Source organism: Dermacentor albipictus, chromosome 6, assembly GCF_038994185.2.
Source record: "Dermacentor albipictus isolate Rhodes 1998 colony chromosome 6, USDA_Dalb.pri_finalv2, whole genome shotgun sequence".
NCBI classification, from domain to species: Eukaryota; Metazoa; Arthropoda; class Arachnida; order Ixodida; family Ixodidae; genus Dermacentor; species Dermacentor albipictus.
The window spans coordinates 49,749,232-49,774,740 of NC_091826.1; the positions used below are offsets into that span (position 1 = coordinate 49,749,232).

Below are 25,509 nucleotides of genomic sequence, written 5' to 3' on the forward strand. Positions count from 1 at the left end.
TCGCTTATCACGAGGCAAGACAGTCCGAGTAGTGAAAATGTGCAAGTGCGCATGCTCTTCGTATGACTGCACACGTTCGCGATCAATATCCGAAGCGCGGACAATTGTGAGCTTGATCTCGTCAAAGCGCAGTGCGCAATAGTAGGGAAAGAAATTTGAATTGCTCTCGTTCGTAACACACCAGTGATCAATAAAAACAGACATGGATACGAAGAAATAAGTAAGGGAGGAACAAACTAGAAAATCATGAGCCATTCCACTCTGTGAAGGCGGGTGACCAGCAAAGCTCTGAAGCACACGACAAAGAGGTGACAGAGAATTTGGAACAAATGTACGAACACATTTATTGTCTCTATCGGTGGTCATCGTGACGAAAGGTACGAGCACACATTTATTTTTATACATTCGCGTTCATTCGCGTTACACATTCGTTATACACGTTCATGTTTTCATTTCACTTTATATTGAGGCAAAGGACTTGAGACCGAAATCACCGCACCGACTGGCAGTGGGCCAGTGCCGTCAGCGCCTTCGCAGAGGGAGGGGGAGTACGAGAACTCTCGCATGATGAGCGGCAACGGAGCCATCTGTGAAAGACGGTGACAACGACAACGAATGCGCGAGCAGTTGCACGAGCCATTGCTGATGGTGATAGTTTTTTACTCACACTGATTTGTTTACGGACGCGAAAAATGCATGGAACCCTAGACATTAACAGCTTGGCTGTAAATTAGTCGTCTCACGTGCTATGACCATGCGTGTGACCCAACGCTGTGCGCCGCTGCTGCCTTCTGTCTTCTTCAGGCCTCTGTACCTGTAGTTTTGTCGTATTAAGAGCGCAAGACATTACGAATTAAGCGTCATGCTCAGCGATCCCGAGAAAAAAGAAGCCGGCAGATCCCACGCAATGTGGGAATCGTTGTTATGCAAAGCAGTGTGCGGGAAGCCTACCAAGTTAACGAAACGATCATGAGAGTATCAAGACGTAGGTGGCTGTTTCGTGACGTATACATGACACGCATGTTCTGGCAATCATGTCATGACCTATAAGTTATGTTCGTCATTCACTCATGTCATTAATATGCCAATTTTGGTACATACCAAGACGCAGGCGGCCGTTTCATGACCTACATGGCACACGTCATGATATTCATGTCATGACATATAATTTATGTTCGTCATACTCTCTTGTCATGGTATGCCAAATTTGGTGCCTATCAAGTTAGCGAAACAACCATGAAAACACAAAGACGTAGGGGGCTGCTTTATTACCTACACGACACATGTCATGATATTCGTGTCATGACCGATCATTTATGTTCGTCATACACTCTTGTCATACTATGCCAATTTTGGTACATAAGAAATTAACGAAACGACTATGAGAGCACCAAGAAGTAGGCGGCTAGATAGATGCTCTCAAAGTGGCAAATATTTGCCAAGAAATTTTTTTTTTTTGGCATTTGAAAAATTGGCACAGATGTCGGGTGTTTGCATATCCGTGCCACTTGTACATCAAACATAGCGACGCTGTCTCATCGAGTTCTCACACGCTTCAAAGTCCTATGGCGTCTTTTGAATTCTGTTTGCTGTAGATTTCAGTATGAATTTTACATAGATAATGAGTGCTTGACAAATGCACGAGATTGTTAAAACAGGACACCACGCAAGAACGAGACACAGACAAATCAAGCGCACGCCATCAACTTGTTTATTGCGACGCAGGGCGTTACAAAATATAGCAATACAAGACAGCCCCAATGTCCTGTTTCCCAATTTTGCGCATTTAGCAATCAGTCATTAAAATGAACCAAGAAGCCCCCCAAGAAATACTAATTTTGCATGGCTATGTGTGAATCAAAATTATGCAGCCTGCTGCTGACCTCCTTTTGGGCATTCGTACCTTTTTTTTCTTTTCACTGCCCGCCAAAATAAAAGGTACGTACGCTGATTTGGGGCACATGAACAAATAATTGAATTAAATCCAGATTCTTCACTATGACCGACCTTACTTCTATATTACCCATTCTGACCGACGTAGGTTCTTGCATTCGTCAGAGGCTCTATCGATGCCTGCGTCAGGATGTGCGTTGTCACCGAGGCCCGGATCATACAGCCACTTCGCGGCTCCGAAGCAGTCTGTTTCTCGCTGTTTGATTGGCATTTGATATCGACTACGCCACCGCACATCACCGTAGGCTTTCGCCACTGTCCGTCTTCGTCGTCACAATGGTTTCCGATAGAATAGTATAACTTTTTAAATTTCGAGTCGTGGGTTTAGGAGTCGTGCTGGCTCTCTAGCCATGGTGGTGAGGCCCGTTACCGGCAGCCATTGATGCCCTTTGTGTGGGCCGCAATTGCATGCCCAGAACGGAAGAGGCTCCCTCGGAAGCGAAGGTATTTTGAAGTCTCTTCTCTTCGCAGCTGAAAGCCCCCGTAATTTGGGCATTCCAAGTCACCCCACGTTATTGCATGGAACGGATCGTATAACCAACAACTGCATACTTGAATACCTAAAGCAAGGAAAGCAAGAATACGTAAAGCAAGAAATCGCCCCGTTCAAGAGCGCCCTCTACGTATGAAGTTGCCTTCAATACCACAAGTTCCTGCAGTAGGAACTTACTGTTCATTCGTTGCATACGGAAGTTCCCATGGGACGAAATCAATGTTCATTTGTTGCATCAAAGCTCCCTCAATTATCTACCTGCGAAGTTTTTAACGCACACGAAATGTGGCTGATGCCATAGTCGGCAGGTTTGTGGTTACCGAGCGTAATGGCGCCACCGTATATGGGATGCAGGAAAGTGGAGAGCTGATGTAGTTCGTATATATTTGCGATGTAAGAGGACAAACGGAAATAAGAGTAGCAGAGGACAAACACATGTACACACAAAGAAACGATTGTTGCGTCTCGGTTTTTCGTGTGTCTGTTGGCGCTTCAGTGCCATCCATCTATGCGATACCGGCTAATAAGTAAAGGCCCGAGGGGTCAAGGACATAAAAACGACATTGAGAGCCATAAGCAATGGCGGAAGTAACGTGAAATTTACTTGGTATCGTTCGTCTATGCTATCTTTCTTGGATGGTTGTGAGATACAGGACGCCCAGAGCACCGCAGAACAAGCACACGCGCATTCAGAGACAACAGCATTGAGGTGCGGATAATTTACGCACGAAGCCACACACAGTGGATGAGAAACGTTGCTTATTTTTTACGAGGTTTTTAGTTAGGTGGTGCTTGCAGTGACACGATTAGCGGGTTCATGATGCTGGTTCATGATTTTTCATGGTACACGGACAGCCAACAATCAAAGGTTCATCTTTGCAATAGATCCAGCGTCAGTAAAGCAATAGTACACAGGCCTAAATTTAGCTGCACCTCAACACGTTATCACAGGAGAAATACGGCGTATGTACATGAAATATCGAGAGCTTGAGGTTGCTAATCGCAAGTGAATTACCTATAAATCAATAATTATAATTCCTAAAAAAACAAGGAACACCTCATGAACTTAGGTTAATTTTGGTTTTAATCTCCCTTCAAAGTTCGCGTGTCTTTATTCATTTGATAAGGGCGCTTGCGTCCAGACGACAGATGAAAAAAATGCGGCTTGCTTATCGCGTCATTTCGAATGAGATGCTACGGCCTGCGGTAGACAGGTGGCGAGAGCAAAATGCGATGATGAAAAGTGATGGTGGCCTGCGAAACTAAACATAATGTTCACGTCTGTTCCTCTTCGTCACCCGGCACGGCGCCCGCTATTTAGAAAGTTTGGGAGCCACGTCGTCTGAGACATCTCCCTGCGATCCAGATTCCCGAGGAGTGGTCTCCCTGGTTTCCAGCAGCGCGGCCACTGCGGCGCCGGTGGTCATCGCGCATTCCTTTACTGGCTCGTCGAAGGGCAGCGTTATGACGTCAGACCGAGGATCGCCGTCTGGGATGCAAGGCAGAAGCTTATAGTGCCAGCGCAACAGACACTTCACCCATTTCAGCTTGAGCCTGTCTCTTGAATCTATACAAAACCGAAACTCACCTTGAGTGAACAGGAAAGGGAATATATATATATATATATATATATATATATATATATATATATATATATATATACAAACCCCCTCGGTGAATGAAAAAGGCCCCTAAGATCGTGACATAAATTAGTGTCTCAGGTGAAACATCGGTAGCGCAGATAGCACTTTGTAAAGTGCTGGACACCTACTGCAAAGTTCGGTGGGCTAAACCGCCCGAACTCGTTCGACAATAGGCGCTTCCAGAAGAAGAACCTTCACACCAAACACACTGTGCACATGCCGTATTCGCTTCAAATGTTCCTCGTCGTAACAGACGATGAGATGCGGTCTTGAACTTTCATTCATGTGAACAAGCGTTCCCAACTGTGGAGCCGATAAACCATACGTTTCTAGGTGAGACACAAAAGAAAATCTTTATGCAAAAGTATACCTGGCACCCCCTTCCCGGTAGGCGACGCTTCGCTGTGCGAAGACTCTGTGACAATAGTCGCAGGCTTGGGCTTGAACTGCATCCAGTTACGGCAGGTTGCAAAGATCCATTCAAACCAGGCTTCACCATGATGAAGGAACTTCATTACCCTGTTGCTGTAGGCAAAAGGAGAGGTAATTTGCAACGTCCAAGAAAGTTGTGGATGCATAAATTCGTGTGTGTGTGCTGCGATAAGGTAATCGAGGAGAAAAGCAATAGACAAAAGCGCGAAACCCGATCAACTCAATCGGAAAATCAATGGTTCATTTGGCCAACTGGCGTACGGAGCTTCTTGTGCAAGCATTCCCCAAGCACTCAGCAATTTTTGTTAATCGTGACTCTAGACGCACGTCTGCGTTTTACTGGCGCCTTTATTGGCAATCAAGTCACGAAGAACTTGTACTCGAAAGTGTTTTGCTGCTTAATAATGCAAACCGAGTTCAATTATTGATTATTAGGTATTAACGCTCGTGTAGAAATCACCGCCACGTAAGATTAAGAACGATGTAACGCTTTGTGAATCATGTGGCAAAATGTCTGATATTATGATGCAGCTTCTTTTGTGTTTTGGGTTCAAAAGCTCACGTAGACATTTTTCAGCTTGGCTCGGAGCTTCAGTCAAACAACACACTTTAGAAACAAGGCCCCTATCCACACAAATTCGCATCCACGTCATCTTACGCTACAAATGTTCGCAACATAAATTTTCAGCCGATCCTGATAGTGGACATAATAAGGAAGCCGGCCTGCCAATGACAGACAGACAACTCACGAATGAAAAGCTTTGTTAATTCGGCCCCGGATGTCCATCTCTTTCAAGTCCGGCTACAAAAGAGTGTATGCGCAGTCTTTATTATAGGCATTTCAAGGAATAGCTTACAGTAGTAGTGTGGTCGTTCTAGTAGAACTTATGGTACGTTTCTAGTATATAATAGCGCAGTATTTGAAGCATGGAGGTTCTGCTAGTTTTCTTTTATATCTGTACTAGCTGCGGAAAGTATCATATTATTCTCGCTTAAACAAATGAATAATTCCCATGATAATGGGACGCCCGCTACAATACACGTGAAATCACACTTCGATGGTGCCAGTCGCTAAATGACAAGATGATTGAGAGCAATATGAACTACACAAAATCGCCGGAATAAAGTAAGATTAGGTAAGTAAGGTATATTCCTGATACATCCTTGACCTGTTTGTTTTTCCTAGTTACTATACGGATATCCAGTTGTGCGAATGTTAGCTGTAAAACGCGGTACTCAAAAGCTCATTCTCGTTTTTTCTAGGTTTTAGTTTATTTCCTCAGTCACCACTAGCATCGCTCCACAACGCTCCATTAACAACATAAGACATGTCAATGGTAAAAATTCAGCATTTGGCAAACATAACAAAATCAATTGAAATTGTGAGAAGGCTATCCAAGGCTTTAAGGAATCTCCAGTTTGGTTCACAGTCATTCCATCTTCCAAGCTCTACACTTGGACGCTAAAAAGGGGCAATTTTTTTTTAACTCGTAGTACATAGAGCCAACTTATGGTTTCATGTCACGCCACTCTCTTTCTTGACTTCCTTTTCTTTTGTCAGCAGGCTTTCTCGTTTCAAACAAAAACATTATCATTACTTACATTTTGAGTAATGAATAAATAGAAGCACCGAGGACCCATTAACCTGCTAAAGGGTATGTACCATGCCCCTCATTCAAATGACGGGCCGTCTATTTCGGTTACTATCATTATGGTATGCTTTTGCACGTCTGTCATGCAGCAAATTCTTTGGTCAACGCTGAGCTCGCATACTTCTGAGAGCGCTATTTCGAGAATGAAAGTGCGCTTCTTATAAAATTTGGCAAGACAGGTAACTTAAGATGCCTGTGCCAACACTTCAAATTGTTAGACGTTAGGGAAAGAAAAGCCATCTTACTCGAACACCGTATGCATCGTGTAACAAATTGTGTTTTGTGTCTGTCGCTTGACTTGAAGTCGGCGCTCTCTTGTAGCTGTCGCGCCGTAGTGCTTACACTAGTATGTATGACCAACTATATCAAGCAATTGCTCTGCTACACAAGGTACGCTATGAAATAATGATATAGTTCTAATTTTATCATAATAAACATTCACAAGGTACGCCATGAAAAGATGATATAGTTTTAATTTTCTCATAATAAACATTCCATTAGTCCCTGTATCACCCCATTCTGCTCTTCCTTGTGCACGTTCTGTTTTCCGCTAGTTTTCAACTTCAAGCAGCCCGAGAACCACAAACGATGTCTCATTTGCATCGTATACTCAAATATACCGACCTTGAAAACAGCCAGCTGATCAAAACAGGCACAATGAGGATCGTGACCCCCGACGAGTAGGCTTCGTGCATCCAAGCACTGACTGTGGTCACGGCGTCCCCGTAGGCCCCCTGCAGCCATTGAAGGCTCTCAGAGCGCTCTAACGATCGCAGAAACCGCTCGTGCAGGGTCGCACCTCCCTGGTGTTCATTGGCTGAGCATCTGAGTGATGACACATTACAGACACGATGAGTTGTACTGAAGCAGAGGTGGGCTTTTAAACTTTGCGAAACGCTTCAAGAGTGAGCGTTTCACATCATCGCTGCTCGCATCACTAAGCAGCCGATCCCGGCCAACCTCAGGGAAGCAGTGGTTCTACTTCGCCATATACGAATTGCGTCAACGTATATGACTGGCTGGTGACTAGAGCTGAGGACTAGAGCACGTTTTAGAATATATGTGAAGCGATGCATTAGTTGCGATTTTTGTAATAAATCCTATACAACTCACAGCGATGTGAGAAACTGCGCTTATTTTCATCCTACGCAGTGTGCAACCTCATGCAAATGCATATGTATATGTACCATGGAGGTCTCAACATTTATCTTATGCAATTACTATATTTATGTATTGCACGGCTCCCAGCCTATGCTGTAACGAAAGCAGCAAGTCAGGCAGATGCCAAATGTTGAACGTCTACGAAAGTGATGTCAATGAGACGAAAGCGATGCATGATGCTTGTCGAGAGGAAAGTGGTCATGACGGTTGTGCACCCAGAGAACACTGATATGCATCTAGTTACGGTTAGGTATTCAGTTCGTACCTCTTGTGTCACAGTGGCCGCACACAACGTGAAGAATCGCCCGAGAATTGGCACGTACTTAATGGCATATACCACCCAGCTAAATAAAAAAAAAAGATCAAGTGGTTCGAAGAATATGCTGAATCTAATTGGCTGTTGCATTAAGACGCCAGTGTGCGTTAGGCATTCTTATAGGCCGGCATTATATTTTTTATGAAACAACTTGTGTTTGGTTATGCAGAACATCAGGCGCACTTGCTGGCACTACTCTTTTGTGCAGCAAACAGGGGTTATACAAGCCGTACAAGTGATATATATATATATATATATATATATATATATATATATATATGTGTGTGTGTGTGTGTGTGTGTGTTTGTGCGTGTGTGCGTGTGTGTGTGTGTGTGTGCGTGTGCGTGTGCGTGTGTGTGTGTGTGTGTGTGTGTGTGTGTGTGTGTGTGTGTGTGTGTGTGTGTGTGTGTGTGTGTGTGTGTGTGTGTGTGTGTGTGTGTGTGTGTGTGTGTGTGTGTGTGTGGTTATGTAATACAAGTCTGCTAGTACTTCCATTCGGCTCGCATATTACCTTCGTGTAGATGTCTACAAATATATAGGCCGAGCTTTCGACTGAGTTAAGCACATCGCAGCAGCAACGTCGAACCCGGGAGCACAGGCATGGAACAATTCGCTTTAGAAAAACGCAAGTTTGACTTGCATGTTCGAATCGAAGCTTTAGCGAAGCCGTTAATACAACGATTTAAACTGAATGCAATGTGTACAACTGTGTTTATCTTCATTATACGCAACGCGTAATGTCATGCAAAGTTTATGTTTATGCACTGCATCGTTCACAGACTATGCTGAAAAGCAAAAGCCAAATCATCCGAATGCACAGTGTGAGACGCCCACGCAATGATGTCACGATTACAAAGACGATCTATGGTTCTTGTTGAGAGAAGAATGGTGACGGCAGGCCTAAGCACAGAATTATACTGTAATAAAGTGGAAATTTGCGCGAGTTGGTATGCATTCATAATGATAATAGCTCGAACAAAACGACGACGGAGTGAAAGGATACAGGACGAGCGCTGACTCACAACTAAGTTTACCTAAACACACACACCAAGGAATATAAGTGACACAGGTGATCACATGACCACCCGGTGTTTAGCAGACACATGCGAATGCATGTGTCTGCTGATTGCCGGCAATGTAAGCGTAAGCCTCTGCTTAAAGTGACAACAATTTTGTTTAAGCGTATACTGATGCATCCACCAGATTAGTCGTGGAAGCAGCCCACATTGAGCGAAAGAGCACGCGGTGTATTACAATTTGGTGTATTAGCCAGCCTTCGATCGCGTTTTCTCAGCAGGAATTAATTTACCTAGATAGCTCGATGCGGTAGCAGCTGCCCTGTATCACCGTGGCCTGGTTGTGCATTCCTCGTTTGGCCGTGTGATCGCCTGTGTCGCTTATATTCTTTGGTTTGTGTGTTTCAGTAAACTTAGTTGTGAGCCAGCGCTGGTCCTGTGTCTTTTCACTCTGTCGTCATTTTTTTCGCCCTGTTATCATTACGAATGTAAGCAAAGAGATGTGAATTGCTTAACCATAATTAAGGATTCTAAAGTATACATCTCTCTTGTCACGCTCACACATACACAGCTAGATACAGGTCGACCCTACAGCAGCTGCACTCCAAAGCGGGAAGGGTAGGTAAAGAAAGCTCCGAATTGTATGCCGCCTGATCCTAAGGCCGAGATGAGGCAGCGCTTACAACTTTTCCGAAGAGAACGTGACACGTTCCAACATGAGGCTTAAGACACAGCGAACCGGTAACGGTCACATCGCTGTACACTGCTCTTGCAAAGAGGCCTTATGTTGCATGGCGGAAGATGACACGTCTCCTCCTTTTATGCGAAGCATATTACGAGAGCTCAACCCAGCTCCTCAGGCGCGGCGGTGTCGCCTTGAAACCACGTGACACCGTGACGTCACGACAGAGGAGAAGTGGCTTTGGCTCAACTCTTGCAAGACGGGCTGGGTGGGAATCGAACCAGGGTCTCCGGAGTGTGGGACGGAGACGCTACCACTGAGCCACGAGTACGATGCTTCAAAGAGGTACAAAAGCGCCTCTAGTGAATGCGGTGTTGCCTTAGAAACGAGCTGTTTCTAAGGCGTGCGTCTCTTGCTCAGGCGCACATTTCGTTGCCGCGCCGAACGCTGCTTTGCTCGACGCTCACCGCGTCCAATGCGGGGCGCGTAGTCGCTGCCCTGTAGCCCATTGTCTTACACCCCTTGGCGGGTCGACGGGAACGCTGTCGCGTTCCACTCTTGAAGGCGAAGCAGTAATGCATGAGTTGTTTCTTCGTCTAGCCGAAACAAATATAGCCAAGCAACAGCAGTTCACCAGGCTAAACAGTGGTTCAACAACTAAAATAAAGGCTAGTATGCTTCGCATCCTGGGCTTAACCTTACCTAAGCCACAGCCATTTTTTTTTGTTAATTGGAGCCGGAGGACTACTCGACCAGCAAGCTATGCTAGTTTTCCGTGCGGTAGTTTGCCAGTGGTAAAATAGCTTATAGCAAGTGACACGAGCCCTGCAAACGACGTCGGCAACCCAGAGTATACAATGCCGCTGAAAAAAATCAACACCACGCTGAAACAAAGCGTTTAGTGGTATTCTGCTCGTATAACTGATTGTAATAACGTAGCAGCAATCGACGCTGCGGCACTTTTCATCTCTAAGGTCTAAAACGGTTACAGCGGACAAAACAGGAAACAGCATATCAAATCGCACAGGTTGGCGCTGTTTATTTTGTAGATTCCAATGCTTGTTTCGTGTTCGCGATCATCGTAATCAACGATTAAATGAGTGTTCCAGGTGTTCTGATGATACTGTGAGCTTTGCCAAAACATTTATCACCCACTTTATTCGATAGCATCCAACATTAGGATGAAGCTAACACATTCTTACGCGATAAAACTTTCGCAGCGTAAAATATTATTTTTTCAGAAATTAAAGATTTATATAAGCGTGGTCGTCTCATGGCCAACAAATTTAGAGTGCGGTTAAAACTGTGCTTGAAAGAGGATTAAAGGGCTTTCGTCTGGTTAAAACACATAACGAATGCCTTTTAGGCCACTTAGACATCGCGTGGAAGTCTCAATAACTCAAACGTCTCAAGAATTAAATATCGTTTCGCACGCGAGGGCCAACCGAACATTTCCGCATAATCGTAATGAGTGTTTAGGTACCCGTCGTTTAGTCCATGCAGCGTGGCAAATAGGACACACAAAAAGACCAACTGAAAAAGAAACGCTTTTCGAGATCATGATCCGATCACCAGAGTGTGTAAGATAAATTATTTCAGGAATTTTATTTGCGTGTTTGGCAATGCTCCTGCTAGAATGTTGCGCTCGCATACCTGATCTTTTCGCCTAATAGTACTGCGGCGTACTTGATCCACCAGGGTTGGCCTGGCACCTCAACGAGGGCGGCAGCCATGAGGAAGCGCTCGTGGAGGGTCGAGTCCGCAAAACGCTTGCAAACTGATGATGAACAGGAAATACGTAGTGAAGAAATCACTCTTTGGTGATATATCTACAGAAAACAAAGTAAGGGCGCGCACGGATGCCTTTAACATTCAGCAAAAGCTTAGCAGCAGCAGACTACAACAAAAAATTAGGGCTGTTTGATTTCCAAGCCAAACCAGGCGACCCTTGAAGCTGCGGCTGGTGAGCGCATCAGGGACAATGAAAGGAATCCCAAACAAGCATGCAAGTAGTGCTGGATGAGAGCAACAGATGTCGCGACAATAGGAGTCACTGCATTTATCGTTCTCTTTGCAGGTCGTCCGCCTGAATTCTCGATCGTTCACATCGGGACATTCAGCGTTGAGAGGGGAACGGAATCTTTTGCAGCCGAAAGGCCATGTGGCTCACAATGCTCGCCTTTTGCTCCGCTGAAGCTGCTGCCGGCTCTTGAAATGCCACGGAAATAAAGAAGGCGCGCGTTATTTTACGGCTAGCAGCACTTTCTCAGTATACAGGGCGTTCAAAATTAAGCTTTATGTTTTTCATGAAATTATGAACTGGGAGGCACGCGAAGACCACCTGTGCAACTAAGTTATATGTGGCTAGGGGGGCACAAAATGAGATGCTAATTATCGCTGTCAGCATTCCAATTAACTAGAATTGAATGATTAACTTTTTGTTGACTGCAGTAGGGGGTATGCTTGCATCGAAAAGTTAGAGGCAGTCGTGCTTTTACACATTATCAGTTGGAAGGAATTCTTCTAGCTTGTCTGCACTCCGAGATATCTGACTCCAAATTTTAATTGTCGTTCGCACGATTACGCATGCGAGAAAATTAGGATCGGCGCAAAGCACCTCCCTGATGTGACGCGGCTGTTGCGTGCGACGTTTAGTACGACAATGGAGAGAGGCATTGCCCAGGCATCGCATAGTTGCGCAAGCAAACATGAACACATTTCACTCGATGACCGGGGAAACTCGTTGTCAAAACGCTGGAACGAGGAAGCCGGACAGCAGCAGCGAGCCAATTGACCTTTCGTGCTGCGTCTCGCATCAACGCGAACTAAGCCGTGAAAACAGAGCGCGTGGTGGACTCTATCTTCCTCGCAGCAGATGGCTTTCGAGATGCAGCATCCCGGAGCAGAACGTTCCCCCCCTCCCCCCGAAGTCTTGCGCGCGACGGAAGACGGCGCGCTTCCTCCCGGTGTAGAACGTTCCCCCCTCTCCCCGAAGTCTTGCGCGCGACGGAAAACGGCGCGCTTTCTCCCGGAGTAGAACATTCCCCCTCTCCCCGAAGTCTTGCGCGCGACGGAAAACGGCGCGCTTCCTCCCGGAGTAGAACGCTCCCCCCTCCCCCGAAGTCTTGCGCGCGACGGAAAACGGCGCGCTTCCTCACGGAGTAGAACGCTCCCCCCTCCCCCGAAGTCTTGCGCGCGACGGAAAACGGCGCGCTTCCTCCCGGAGTAGAACGCTCCCCCCTCCCCCGAAGTCTTGCGCGCGACGGAAGATGGCGCGCTTCCTCCCGATCTCCTCGCTTGCGTGCGCGAGATTGAGCCGTGATCACTGGTTCACCCTCGCTCACTTCACTCGCACATAGAGTATACGACCAACGCCTCCTATAACTGTTGCAGGTGGTGTTGATACAGCACGCGGTGACAATTTCATCGCCCTTGGACTTTACGAGGAACATCGCGGCGACGGCGACGGTATAAATGTGTCTGAAGTGTCCATATAATTTCTATCGCAATATAACACTCTTAAGCACTCGAACACAATTAAAGAGAAGCTCGCTCTAGCAACCAACGTTGAGGTAGCAAATGCTTGTCGCAACATTGCGTGCCCAGGTAGTAACATGCAGGTAGAAAGGGTATTCGTGTAGAAGCTTTACCAATTTAAAAACTTAGTAGCTGCTACTAACGTGACTCACCAAAAGGTACTCTGTTTACAAATGCGGTGACTTACCAATTGCAAAACGAAGTAACCGTTACGAAGAAAAGCGCATTATAATTACCAGTAATAAGTGCCATTTGGTTTATAAGTAGGCGCCATTTGCATCGCAATATTAGGTCGACTCCATAGTAAAAGCATACCAAACTAATCAAACAAACTAGAACCACATTTATTGTTGCGTTCATTAGCCACAGCCATTGAAGCCATTGCAGCCACTGATAGCATTAGCCATTGATGAAGGTTACCAGAGTACTACTTATGGTACGGCTTATGGTCCAACCTCAGGTAACTATGCACAGAAAGTCATGCACAAACGGCAAACGAGAACACCACACAAGCCGACCAAGAACAAAGTTACTACTCGATATATACTTCATAAAAGAATTCAAGATTACTTATAGACGTGCCTTGGGGAAGCACAGATAGTACCGCTAGATACCCATGTTTATGAATCTATAATAATGAACCTATAGTTCTATAGAGTACGGTCTGCAATGCGCGTGTGATGAAGTAGCATATAACTTTATCCAGCATTGTTAATATACACGTGGCACAATACTGCCACATCAAGACATGGCAGACAATGGCCAACATGTGGTAGTAGAATTTACTTAGCAGCTATTGAGCTGAAGAGGTGACTTATGCGAGTAAAAAAGTAGTAATAGGTTAGCAAAGGTACGACAGAGATAGTACCATAAGGTACTGATTGACGGTATTGCGCGTACGCGCGTACGGTATGCTCGTATGACGGTATTGATGCCGCATAGGCGCCGCCTATGCGGCATCAATACCGTGACAGCAAGACGGTGACGCCGATATCGCGATTGCGCTTCGAATACGTGTTCAATTGATATTGATATAAGATAACATCCCGGTTGTTATTTCAGCATTAACGTACAGCAAAGCGGGCGACAAGAATGCCTCCTCAAACATTTACCATCACAACACGGTGGCCATAGATGGCAGATTTTGTCAAAAGCCATCGTGCATACTTGAATGAGGGGCCCGACTTTATTAATCATATCATAAGAAGCCAACAACGAAAGACATCAAGGACAACATAGGTACAAGTAATTTTGTCCTTGGCGTCTTTGTTTGTTGGCTTCTTATGATATCGTCCACACTCGTCACACATCAACATGACACTAACGTCATACCGGCAGACGACAAGATGACTAGATCGGCTGACAAAATTGGCCAAGTACGGCTCGAAAAAACGAAGGGCGCTTCATTTGTTCATGCATTGCTAAAAAATATGATACTTCAAAATTGAATCAACTGGGTAAACACGATCACACCTTCTTGAAGCGCGTTTAAATAGCGTGTTTTCGCAACTTCATCACTGCATGCGTAGAACAAGCTGCTATGTAAAAGTGCAATCCCGTGGCACTGAGCTAACTTGCCGTTCTCAAGGGTAGCTAGATACCAAAGTATGAAAGCCGCATTTCTGAGAGTCTATTCTGATGTAGTTTTGGAAGCTTAAATCAATTTCGTGTTTCGCTAGAGCGGGGACTTTCGTTTTTACCTAAAGGTAATTGCTCCAGATTCACGATCTTGAGAAACACTCAGTGCCAAGGTTCTACAGCGATTGCGCAAAGCATTTATGTACTCACCAGCTACTGTCGCATTATCTTGGCGACCATAGTCGTTGGCTCTGACTGGGCCTTGCGACGCTGGTGCATCGTCGTTACCGACCGGCCAAAGGAAGAGGGTTCTGACCCAGTCCACAAAACCAAGGTTCTGGTGATCTTGTCTGCTTGCCTCGCCCACTGGTGCCGACATCATCACACAGACCGAAACGATGATACTTTTAACGAGAACCATCGTACTGTTCTCTCTCTGGAACGCTCGTCGTCTTCTTCTTGTGAGAACTCGGGTCGCTCGTGGGAAAGATAGCGCGAACGTCTCCGACGTTTCATTGAATTCGCTATTTGCTCGAGTACTATTCTTGGTGCAAGGCGTACGGTGTGAAGAAGTACGCGTATACCAATCAAAAACATGCAAACCCTTATGAAGCAGGTGCTTTGAGAATGCATTCGAAGAGAATCTTTTTTCGCTGCTAAAAGATTGCAGAAGAAAGAGACGAAATTTATGTCTGGAGATCAGAATGATAGTGGAGATGTCAAATAAATTATTTTTGTTGAATTGGCATTGCGTCTCCTCCCTGCGGAGGAGGGCATTGGAAATTCTTATGCGCCAACATTGGCTTCCATTGAATGTTCGTGCGGTCTAATACTGTGGCACATTAACGGGAGTGTCGCAACGCCATGGAATTCCGTATTCGTTACTCCAACAATGTGAGTGTTGTTGAAGTTTCTGCATGACACGGCAACGGCAATAGACGAGCGGCTTTAGTAGGGCCGCTGTGTAATGTAAATGTTGATGCAGATGTACAACCTAGATGCTAGTGGCCCGTACCCACATAGTGGGATTGGCCGCGAACTGGATAATTCAATAGGAATTGAGAAAGAAGAAACGTAAACGGATGCAAAGAAAATTTGAGATTAGGTAGTTGAGAAACCAAGATATGTACTGTTGATAATGATCGCATGAAAATGTGTATTGTTATGCACACGCATCCACTCGTATCCTCCTACGCCGTCACTCATTCCGGTACTTTCACTCCCCTTCGCTCATACCACTGCAGAGTAGCAAACCAGAGAAGGCCATGCCCAGGTCGAATTCTCGGCGTTTCGTGCAAGATAAATATATATCTTGTATTTGTTTCATTGTTCATCTGTACGATTTTCTTTCTCCTCCCCTGGCTGCTCACACTGTCTTTCGGACATAATCTTTTTATTTATTGATTTTTACAAGATAATCTAGTTACTTGTTTAGTGATTTAGATCAACTTCCGCTTGCTTTCTCGAGCGATATCTCTATACTCAATTCGCATTTATTTGAATACAAATGTGTGAGGACATGTAATGGTGGATCAGCTAATTCCTAAGGAGTACTGTGACTTCTCCATTACTTATTTGCTTAAACCAATTTGCGCTCATTTTTTCAGCAAACTGCTACATGTGGAAACAAAAATGATTATGACGTAATTTTTCAGCAACCTCATCCTTGTGCAAGATCAACGTCGGGTTTTTCCGCATCGGCGCTCAAAGTGTCGAGGTCATCATGTTGGGCATGATCATCATGTCGTTAACAATCCACAGCGGTGCCCGGCGTGTTTAGAATGACAACTTCACCACCATGATCAACGCGCCGAGTGTCTTCTTCACCGAGACTACTACGTCCGTATCGAGGGCGTCGAATCTGATTTTGTTGTTGGTTAATGCCACCGAGCGCTAAGAAGGGAACATGGGCCACATGGGCCGAGTATTGCGGTGCTTTCATCAACGATCACTCAATGAAAGTGGGGAAAATGTCTATGGGCCGTCATTTCTTCTGTAGTATCATTGCTGACGTCGCACAGGAAGAAAAAATGGGAGGCTTATCAAGGTTAAGCCCAGTGGATGCGAAGCATCCACTGGGCTTAACCTTAGCGTATCCTTAGCGTTTGGAGACATCTTGACCGCATACACGCCCGGCGCAAAGACGCTGGCGCGGTTGCGGGCACAGAGACTGACGCGACGGCGGGTGTGCGCCGCTTCATCCCTGGCGTGACGTCACATATCAGGTGATGCAGCGATGGTGGCGCCGCCGCCGCGTCGCGCACGACGGCGCGAACCGAAGCGTGGAGGCCTCCGCCGGGCGACGTCCGACGGTGCGATATGAGGCCCCATCTGCAGCCGGTGTGACGTCATCACGTGACGTCACATCATGTGATCTCATTTCAGGGTCAATGGTGGCCACCGCCGGGAGGCGACCGACGGCGCGATATGAGGCCCCATCTGCAGCCTGTGTGACGTCATCACGTGACGTCATGTCACGTGACCCCACTTCAGGGTCAATGGTGGCCACCGCCGGGCGTCGCGCGAAGGCCCGAAACCTACGTTAATATGCTTCGCATAAAAAAGCCACAAGCAGAACCAAGAAATCAATTATGTGATAGCCTTTTTTTCTTCTCAGACCTAAACATCGAAAAGCTCTCTTTCAAAACTACAAAACTGAGCTGCAGTTTTCTTTTTCAGATTTGCCTGCTATATGAGCTGCCATGAATGGGATTTTTTTTTTCAGATTGCGTAACCACAACGTGTGAGAAATTATTGTGTCTTTTACTAATATTGCTCAAAATTCTTGGTAGATGTGCCAGCAGAGATGCAAAATAGCAAAAGAGAGTAGTTCTCAAGTGTGTAAATTAGTTACAAAGTGGTGAATCTGCTAAGCAGTATAGTACATGTAATTTCCCTATAACGTTGCAATATACAGCACTAAAAAAGTCTTGCGCAATTTGTTTTAACATACAGCTTTAATGCGAGAAGAGCCATCATTCATGAATCTAATAATAAATCAATTAGGTTATATATTGTGCAACCATAATAGCTCTAAATTGCCTTGCACTGGCACACGCTTCTCTGGTCGAATAAAAACTGGTGAGGGTACATGGCAGCGTATGGTGAAGCACTGTTCAGGATAGCTTTACGCTCCACTGAGTGCAAGCTTACGTTGCTCCACAGGTCGTAATTAAAGTATAGTTCCGCTATATCGGTGGTTAATGTCTAAGGCAATGGAGCATATGCTTTAAACAGCAAAGCCTGATTTCACTCCCAAGTTCAAGGTTCAAATTATGTCAGTCGATACCCGTAGGATTCCCATACAACTGCACTGTGAATCGCAAGAGATGAGTAGGGGGCCGAGCGGCAGAAAGTATAAGACATCTTTTTTTTAGCCCAAGAAATATATTCTGATTTGGATGACATTGCCATTCCCACATAAGCACACTTGTACATAAGACTTGTTCAATAATTCCCAATATTATTCAATATTCAGTAATAATAAATAATATTCAATATTATTTATTATTATTCAATATTCCCCTTCTTCCCTCGCATGCATGCGCAAAAGCACATGTACAGAAAACTGCCACTTTAGCAGATGATTTGCCTTCACAGGCGGAAGTGTGCCATTGGTTTTGAGAAACCTCTACATGTCTTACATTTCTCTACATGTCTACATGTCTTACAAGAAAATTAGTATGTGTAAGTACGCTTCTAAATACAAGCCTTAATGGGCCTGCTTGTTTAAAGCATTCTTCACGATGTCGCATGGGAAGCCAATTGGACTGCTGACTTGACCGACATTACAAACCCGTTCTACTTAAAATGAAAAAAAGGCAGCTGAAACACAGAAAATTGTGATGCTGGGATCTCTAACAATGCAGATGTTCAAACCCCAATAATATATTGCCCCACTTTACGTGCAGCACTTAATTCTATCTCTTGATTATCAGAAGAGCCTACCCTACCAACTCGATGCATTTGTGCACAACCTTCGAACCCATTTCAGTGTCCCTTTAATGCTGCGGGGATGGCACCCACAAAGTATGAATACATAGAACGGAACGAATCGCTAAACGACTCAGTATTTTATCAGCGTGCCCTTCGTCCAATAAAATTATTAGGCGATAAACGGCCGCGAGGACTAACCAACCGCGCAGCTGCAAGCACGGCCGACTCGGAGTTTTGGTCGCGGTGCAGTGCCAAGGACAAGATGACCACCTTCAATGAAATAGTGAAGTGCTACAGACTGAACAGACAGACTATGCCGCCACCTCACCCGGGGCTTACCCGGAAGGAGGCAGTGTTATACAGACAGTTACAGACGGGGTTCCTCCTCACCCCGGTGCTAGCTAAGCACGTGTGTCCGAGTGTGTACGCGAGTGATGTGTGTAGACTGTGCGCGAAGGAGAGAGCCACCGCGGCTCACATCCTTTGGGACTGTAGCATAAGTCCGCGAGAAGCCATCGAGAAGACGACGATCCCGCCGCAGCTACAGGCTGCAATAAGGAGCTGTGATCAAGAGACACAACTCAAGGCCGTCTAGCAGGTCTCGGCAGCTCTAGAGAGGCAGCGACCTAGCAAAACCGAGAAGAAGGGGGCAGCACCCCCAGGAAGGGGCGGCGGCCCTCTCGGACCCGCGGAAGTAGCGAGGGACCAAGACCTCGAGGAGCACAACGCACGAGACTGACGTAGTGGCCGCGTCGCGGTAAAAGCTTTTCCTCCCTGAGTGGAGGGAGCCTAACCGATTCTGCAGACATTTTTCAAGAAAGTTGTTCTCTCTCTCTCTCAACGGCCAAGAATCCAGTACATGCCCCCTACACAGAGCTCCCCTGTATCCCTCTCTGTTTAAAGAAGTGAGGGAAGGGTATGTTTGAGAGTAGGCACCGTCACGCCTGTTGTGCACAGTTCAAAAGAACTGTTGTGAGGGTCAGCGTTGTCTGTGACATAAGGCATGTCTGAATGTGATGCTGGGACAATAGGATATCTTAACGTTGAGCAGGCTAAATAAACATTCATGTCTAAATAAATTGAAGGTGCACAATGAACAGCTGCGTACCTCAAGGTTTTGAAACCCTTGCACAAAAGAAAAACATCCCAGATGTATGCCCTAGCTTGTACATCAAGGACATCGAAGCTTATAAAAGAGTTCTCATACCCTTTGTAAGCCCGAGGGATCTTGTCTTCCAACTGTTTGAAATATACCTGAGGCTTTGCAAATGCTTCAGTTTATTTAGTGCAATTTCTTCACTATACCCGATCCTTTTCATATGCTTCAGTACAGATACTATTGTATGCACATAAAATCATAAAACCTGAGCCCTTTCCTCACTAATACCTTCTTCAATGCCATCTATGATTTCATGAATAGACGTGGCGCATTTTGTAAAAATAAATTTAAAGTTGTGCCTCTTAGGGGGCAGCGGCAGCAGATGTCTCGAGGCCATTCTCGCAGGGCCCTTGGGAGCTCGCAATTATGGGTTGAGGCCCCCTAGATTAGCAGCAACAGAGGTCCCCTGTAGGCTGTTGGACGCCGAAGCCAACGCTGACGAGACTGTTTTAGGCTTGTAGCGCAGCTCGGAAGAGCAAAAAAGGAAGGAGGTAGGGGTAATCAAAGGGAACGGAAAACAGAGTGAGCGCTAACTTCCAACTGACAGTTTCTTTCATGACGCAAGACTACTTATACACTCGGCAAACCATATGACATCAGGAGATAACAAAGAAATGAAGCAACAAAACCGATAGTAACCAAGTGGTAACATATTCAGACAGCCTGTGGCTGTCTGAATATGTTACCACTTGGTTACTATTGTTTACCACTTGGTTACCACTTGGTTACGATAGTAACCAAGTTACCATTCGGTTGCTATTGATTCTGTTGCTTCATTTCTTTGCTATCTCCTGATGTCATATGGTTTGCCGAGTGTATAAGTAGTCTTGTGTCACGAAATAAACTGTCAGTTGGAAGTTAGCGCTCACTCTGTTTTCCGTTCCCTTTGATTACCCCTACCTCCTTCCTTTTTTGCTCTTCCGAGCTGCCCTACAAGCCTAAAACAGTCATGACATACCAACTCGCCCAAACTGCCACGCTTTTGGCTGACGAGACACTAGTTGTGCATGGACACGTAACAATGAGGTGCTGATTGTGCTGCCAAAACTAAGATCTTTGCCAGAAGGCCTATATGCGATATGTGCAATGTGTTCGCCGATCTGCGCCCCTACTAGTTGACCACCAAACGTGAGCTGGTTAAATAGGGCCTGAGACACGAGTCAAGACAAACACTCAAATAAGTCAGTTCGTGTGAGGTATATGCAAGATAACTTTTTTTCTAGAATTCTTCATAATTGGGTTTGAAAGCAAATTCGGGGATTCAGATGGAAGCTCTATTGCTGGTTTCTTCATATACGTTGAATACCAGGCACACCGCCACATGCCTACTGCCTTCATCATTGTCACTCTCCTTAGCAGCCTTGCTGTCAAAACTAATGAGGCTGCAAAGATGATTAAGTTGCAAGCACTGACTCTCTTAGTACAAGTTTATCAGTAAATAAACAAGTATATATTCACAGAGTAAATTGAAATACAGAACTGGTGATAATAAAAATCGTACCCGCGTGATGGCCACTTCGAGGTACACAAAAGAATATAGACATAACGTTGCATTTCCAAAGTAGAAAGCCCGCACATGGTTTCAAAGACTAGTAAACAGAAAAATATCTGGAGAGGAATCCAAGCTAAAGAAAAGTGTGCTCTGTGTAAACCACAATTCTTTTCCATTAAATGCAGCTGGTGGCTTGATAATGTAGTTGTCCTATTACCTTCTTTTATAAAGCCTCCAATATTTCTTTGTGTTCTGGTAGTGGCGACTAAACAAAATTAGTTTCTATCGGTTTAAATGGCACCCACATTTCCTCCTATGCGCTTGCAGTTGCCCCAAAAGCATTCAAGGATGATAAGTGTTTCTTTAACTGTGCATTACCACAATGACCAATTTGGTCCACAAAGACATGTCAACAAGACACTCGAAGCCGTAAACAATGCCTGTTGAAAACTGCCAAAGATGAAACTAGCCGAGCCTCTCGGAACACAGAGTGCAACCTTTATTATAAGGACATAGCCTTCTTTGCACGACAAGACAAATTCTGACCGCAAGAGTTCCTCAGAGAAATTATAAGCCCATGCACACCCAGCGGCGGTACTTGGCTTCCCGGCACTCGGGGCAATTTCTCGGTATGTCAACCTGCCCCTACCCTCTTCTTTCTCTTGCCACTCCTTCATATTATTAACGGACATATTGCAGAGTGAATATAAAATAACTCATAAAGGCAACGCTCCAATTTTGTATGTAATTCGGCATTTATGTATATCTTTTATGTATCACTAACAATTCAATTACCGGTTTTCTTTGCGACTTTATTGCAGAATTTGGCACTTGCTGCAGCTTAAGGCAATCAAATGCAGCACTGATAAGCGCTGTTGCATGAACGTTTTGCTTTGAATATTTCGACAGGAGTTAAATAATTGGAAGCCCGTGCATTAATGTTTATCCCTTAATTTCCAACATTTATTGCACCTGTTGTATGAAACAACTGATAAATTGTATTCAGTCGTCATTCATGCAGACTTTGCTAATGGCGCTGAAAATTTCTCTTTATACATTAGCATACATTAAATGGCCCCCTATTCATACCATTGGGAACGAAGTAGCAATATTCCAGAGTTTTAGTAATGAACGCTACCTTCGAGCTTTCTGGTCTTCAAGACATATCTGCTCATGGAAAAACAACGTTGAGCCCGCCTGGGCAATATTTAGGCACAGGGTGAGCAGACAGAAAGAGACCATACGTTTGACGGTAAACCTCGCTTTATTCCGAGACCTCGCATGCACAGACGAATGCACTCCACATAAACACACACTTCCTGTGTCTGCGTGAACGTCGATCGCAGGGCTCTTGGATGAGTAGCTCCTTTCTTTCGCTGGTTGTTGGTGCAGCCAATGACGACACAGGTTCCGCCCGGATGAATATCCTTTGCACATAGAAGGTGCGGTAAGAACACGCGTAAAGAAAGCAGCTCGGTAGATGCGGCAAGAGCACGTCTAAAAACAGAGCTACATGCGAACCCGCCCCGCAACTACAGTTATCTTCTCCCGTCTCCCGCAGCTTTCACCAGAAGGCAGCGCCTGGTGTCGAGGGTAGCGGCACGGCTGACACTCACGCTACGAGGCTACAAAGTAGCTGGCCTATAGATCACGAAACCATTTACAAACCGGATTGGAAAATTATATGCAACAAGTAAAAACCATTTGTTAAACTTCGCAGTGCAAATATAAATGAATGATTTGTAACTAAGTGGTTCATATGTCAAATCTCTAGATCGCAATTTCAAGAAAGCCTGTTAACGCATCAATCCAACGAAGAAATTCAGTTACGCCAAATACACAACTTTCAGAAAACAAAGAACACTTACAAAATATACCCGAGGGCACCAAATCACTGCTTATGAGTTGTTAGTGCGAAAGCATTGATGTCGAATTGAACGCCGCTGACCGGTCCTTCGAGTTATGGACTCCTCGAGGCCAAGCGAGCGCGTTGAGACGCTTGGCCAACGCCTCCTAGATACCGGCACATTTCTATCCGTGACGTCACGCTACCTTGCCCTATACTGCCATACGATATGACGAGGACGCTCATGAGTAAGCCGCGGTGATTGCAAAGTCGCCGCTTTCGTCCGCCGGACTTGGAAATTTCAGTTCAAGTCGAATGATGTCACAAAGCGGAGTGCACAAGTCGCCTATCCAGAGGCACTAGTTAAGCCCAGTAGGCAAGGCACTCGGCTACTGAGCGTACGGTGGTAGGTTGGAAACTCACTACGGCCAACGTTCTCGAATTTATGGTGTTTTTTAACATTAATTTCCTTATGGCGATTACTGAGAAGTTGAACGCAGGTGAGAGCGTGCCCGGAATAAAGTGATATTGATTAGATTTGATTTGATTTCAAACGTAACACGCGGATAGCACAGGCTTCCAAGACCGACAGTGTGGATGACATGGCCATTGCGGCGATGCCCTCTCCCCTCACGCAATACCAGACGCGCCAGCGTGGCGGCAGGTATAACGATTTCGCCCACCCTGCTTCCGTCGACGCACACGCGGCACGTGGCACGTCACAGCCAATTGGAATTTAGGTCGCGTTTCGCTGCCATAGATTCCGGCTTTTTCCTTCAATGAGCCATTTGATGCTTTCATATCGAAATTGGGAAGCTACCGATTACAAATAGTGTTTGTAACAACAAAGCCTAACTTATGCTTAGTAGAGACCACAAGGTATTTAGAAAAAAAAAGCGAAGCCTTAATGCTATGTCAATACTCACCTACTCGCAAACTCGAGCGGTGAAGAGATTTTCAAAATAATTTCTGCCCTGGAATAGTTTAACTACAACGTAAGCGAAGACAAATGGACAAGGTTTACGTTTCTCACCAGCTTAGTAATCGATGCTTAGTATTCCGTGCTAAGTATACCATGCTTACTCGCTTGAAATTTGTTTGATTAACTGAAATTAACGAGCATAAAGGGAACAAGGGAGCGATTTCGTTAATCACAACTTAAGAAGCCAAAGGGTAATGAAGCCGAAGAAGGCACAGCGGAAGTTATTTGGGGCTTTCGCTTGAAGTGTATAAATGATAAATTAAAGGGAAATGATAGTGGATAAAAAAAAAAACTTGCCGCTCGCGGAAGCCGAGCCCGCAACCTTCGCGTTATGCTCAGGATCTGGGTTCGGATCACTAATGCATAATACGACATTAGCGAAGGTTTTCTGATATATTATTAATCCTACGCGTAAGAGCTCGCCGGAGAACCACTCGGCAGGCATGTTCAAAGCTAACCAAGAAAGCGAAAGAAAAAACAACAAAAAACTTACGATTCGTAAGAGCGCGTCAGCTGCTCCTATCTCCTACCTCTCGGTCGCGGTCTTAGGGGATATGTTGGTGGTACAGGGGTCATATGGCCCTTTCCTCTTCCCCGATTTCTGGGAGCACTTGCCCCAGGGAGTCCGAATTCTATAGCGGTATTGGGACCGGTGCTCTTTCTTGGCATAAAAATGGCAAAGGTTGCCAGTATGAGGAGAATAGTGAAGCAAGAAAGCTTCATTTTGTGTTTGGATGTTCGGCCTATTGGCGCAAAGCTTTTATACGATTACTTAAACAATACCAAAGAACTTGTTCGTGCGGTTTTACAGTAGGTCTCCCTGCTTTCAAGGATAAACTGCCATGCTAGTTGGTTTATGATGAATAACCTGCTCCGCAAAACAACTGGAAAAAGTGAGACACTCGCATATACGTACTACACCGCTGAAGTTATTCATTTCTCCTTGCTTTGCTCTGCGCCGTTTTTCTTATTTCTTGCTTGATATTTCAGTAGTTTTGTACGTTTTTATCTTGACGAAACCTTTTTCCATTCAAGTATAAAGCGCACAGGGCATTGTGTCATAGAGTTGGCCAAACTGTGAAACGGCTCTGTCATTACAAAGCATTGATAAGTGCAGTCTACATATATAGGTTAAAGCCAACCCACAGACAAAAAAGAACAATCGTAATGTTGAAGAAGATTATGTCCTAACATTTGCACTAGAATTCTCACGAGACATATTCTTGCAGAAACAATCCGAAATCAAAGGTATGTGAAAAATGCTCTCGTTTTTCCAATAGTGTTATGTAGAGTCTGCAATTACAAGTAAGAGGGTACCAGCGAAAGTATTGGGAAATCAGGAAAATAAACCTAAACAAACGCAACAAATCAGTTGAATTGTGACGCTGGTAACCCAACAACGAAGAAACTTGTACAAAGTCACCAAACAAGTCTCCCTGAAGAACAATTTGCAATTTCCCTCTTTTAAATAAACTAAAAGGTATTTCCAGATCACTTAGGCGGTAACAAAGTCCTACATTTCACGTTAGCGCCTAGGGCTAACGTGAACATGGAGCGCTACAAAGGCGAGTGAAAGACCGTGAATTAGTTTTGCATTGTCTTGCAGACGTAATGGGCAAAGGGTGACAGTG

The 25,509-nt window shown here is 45.1% G+C and overlaps 1 protein-coding gene across 1 annotated transcript; it reads right to left on the bottom strand.

Moving 5' to 3' along the window:
- Positions 1-3,374: 3,374 nt before the first annotated feature.
- Positions 3,375-14,930, bottom strand: LOC135918689 (uncharacterized). The gene is made up of 5 exons (XM_065452344.2): positions 14,674-14,930; positions 11,002-11,125; positions 6,798-6,998; positions 4,460-4,614; positions 3,375-3,935 (listed from the first exon to the last, which is right to left on the bottom strand). Exons 1-5 carry the CDS (start codon positions 14,882-14,884, stop codon positions 3,760-3,762), a joined length of 867 nt encoding a protein of 288 aa, XP_065308416.1. The 5' UTR covers positions 14,885-14,930; the 3' UTR covers positions 3,375-3,759.
- Between the last annotated feature and the right edge of the window lie 10,579 nt (positions 14,931-25,509).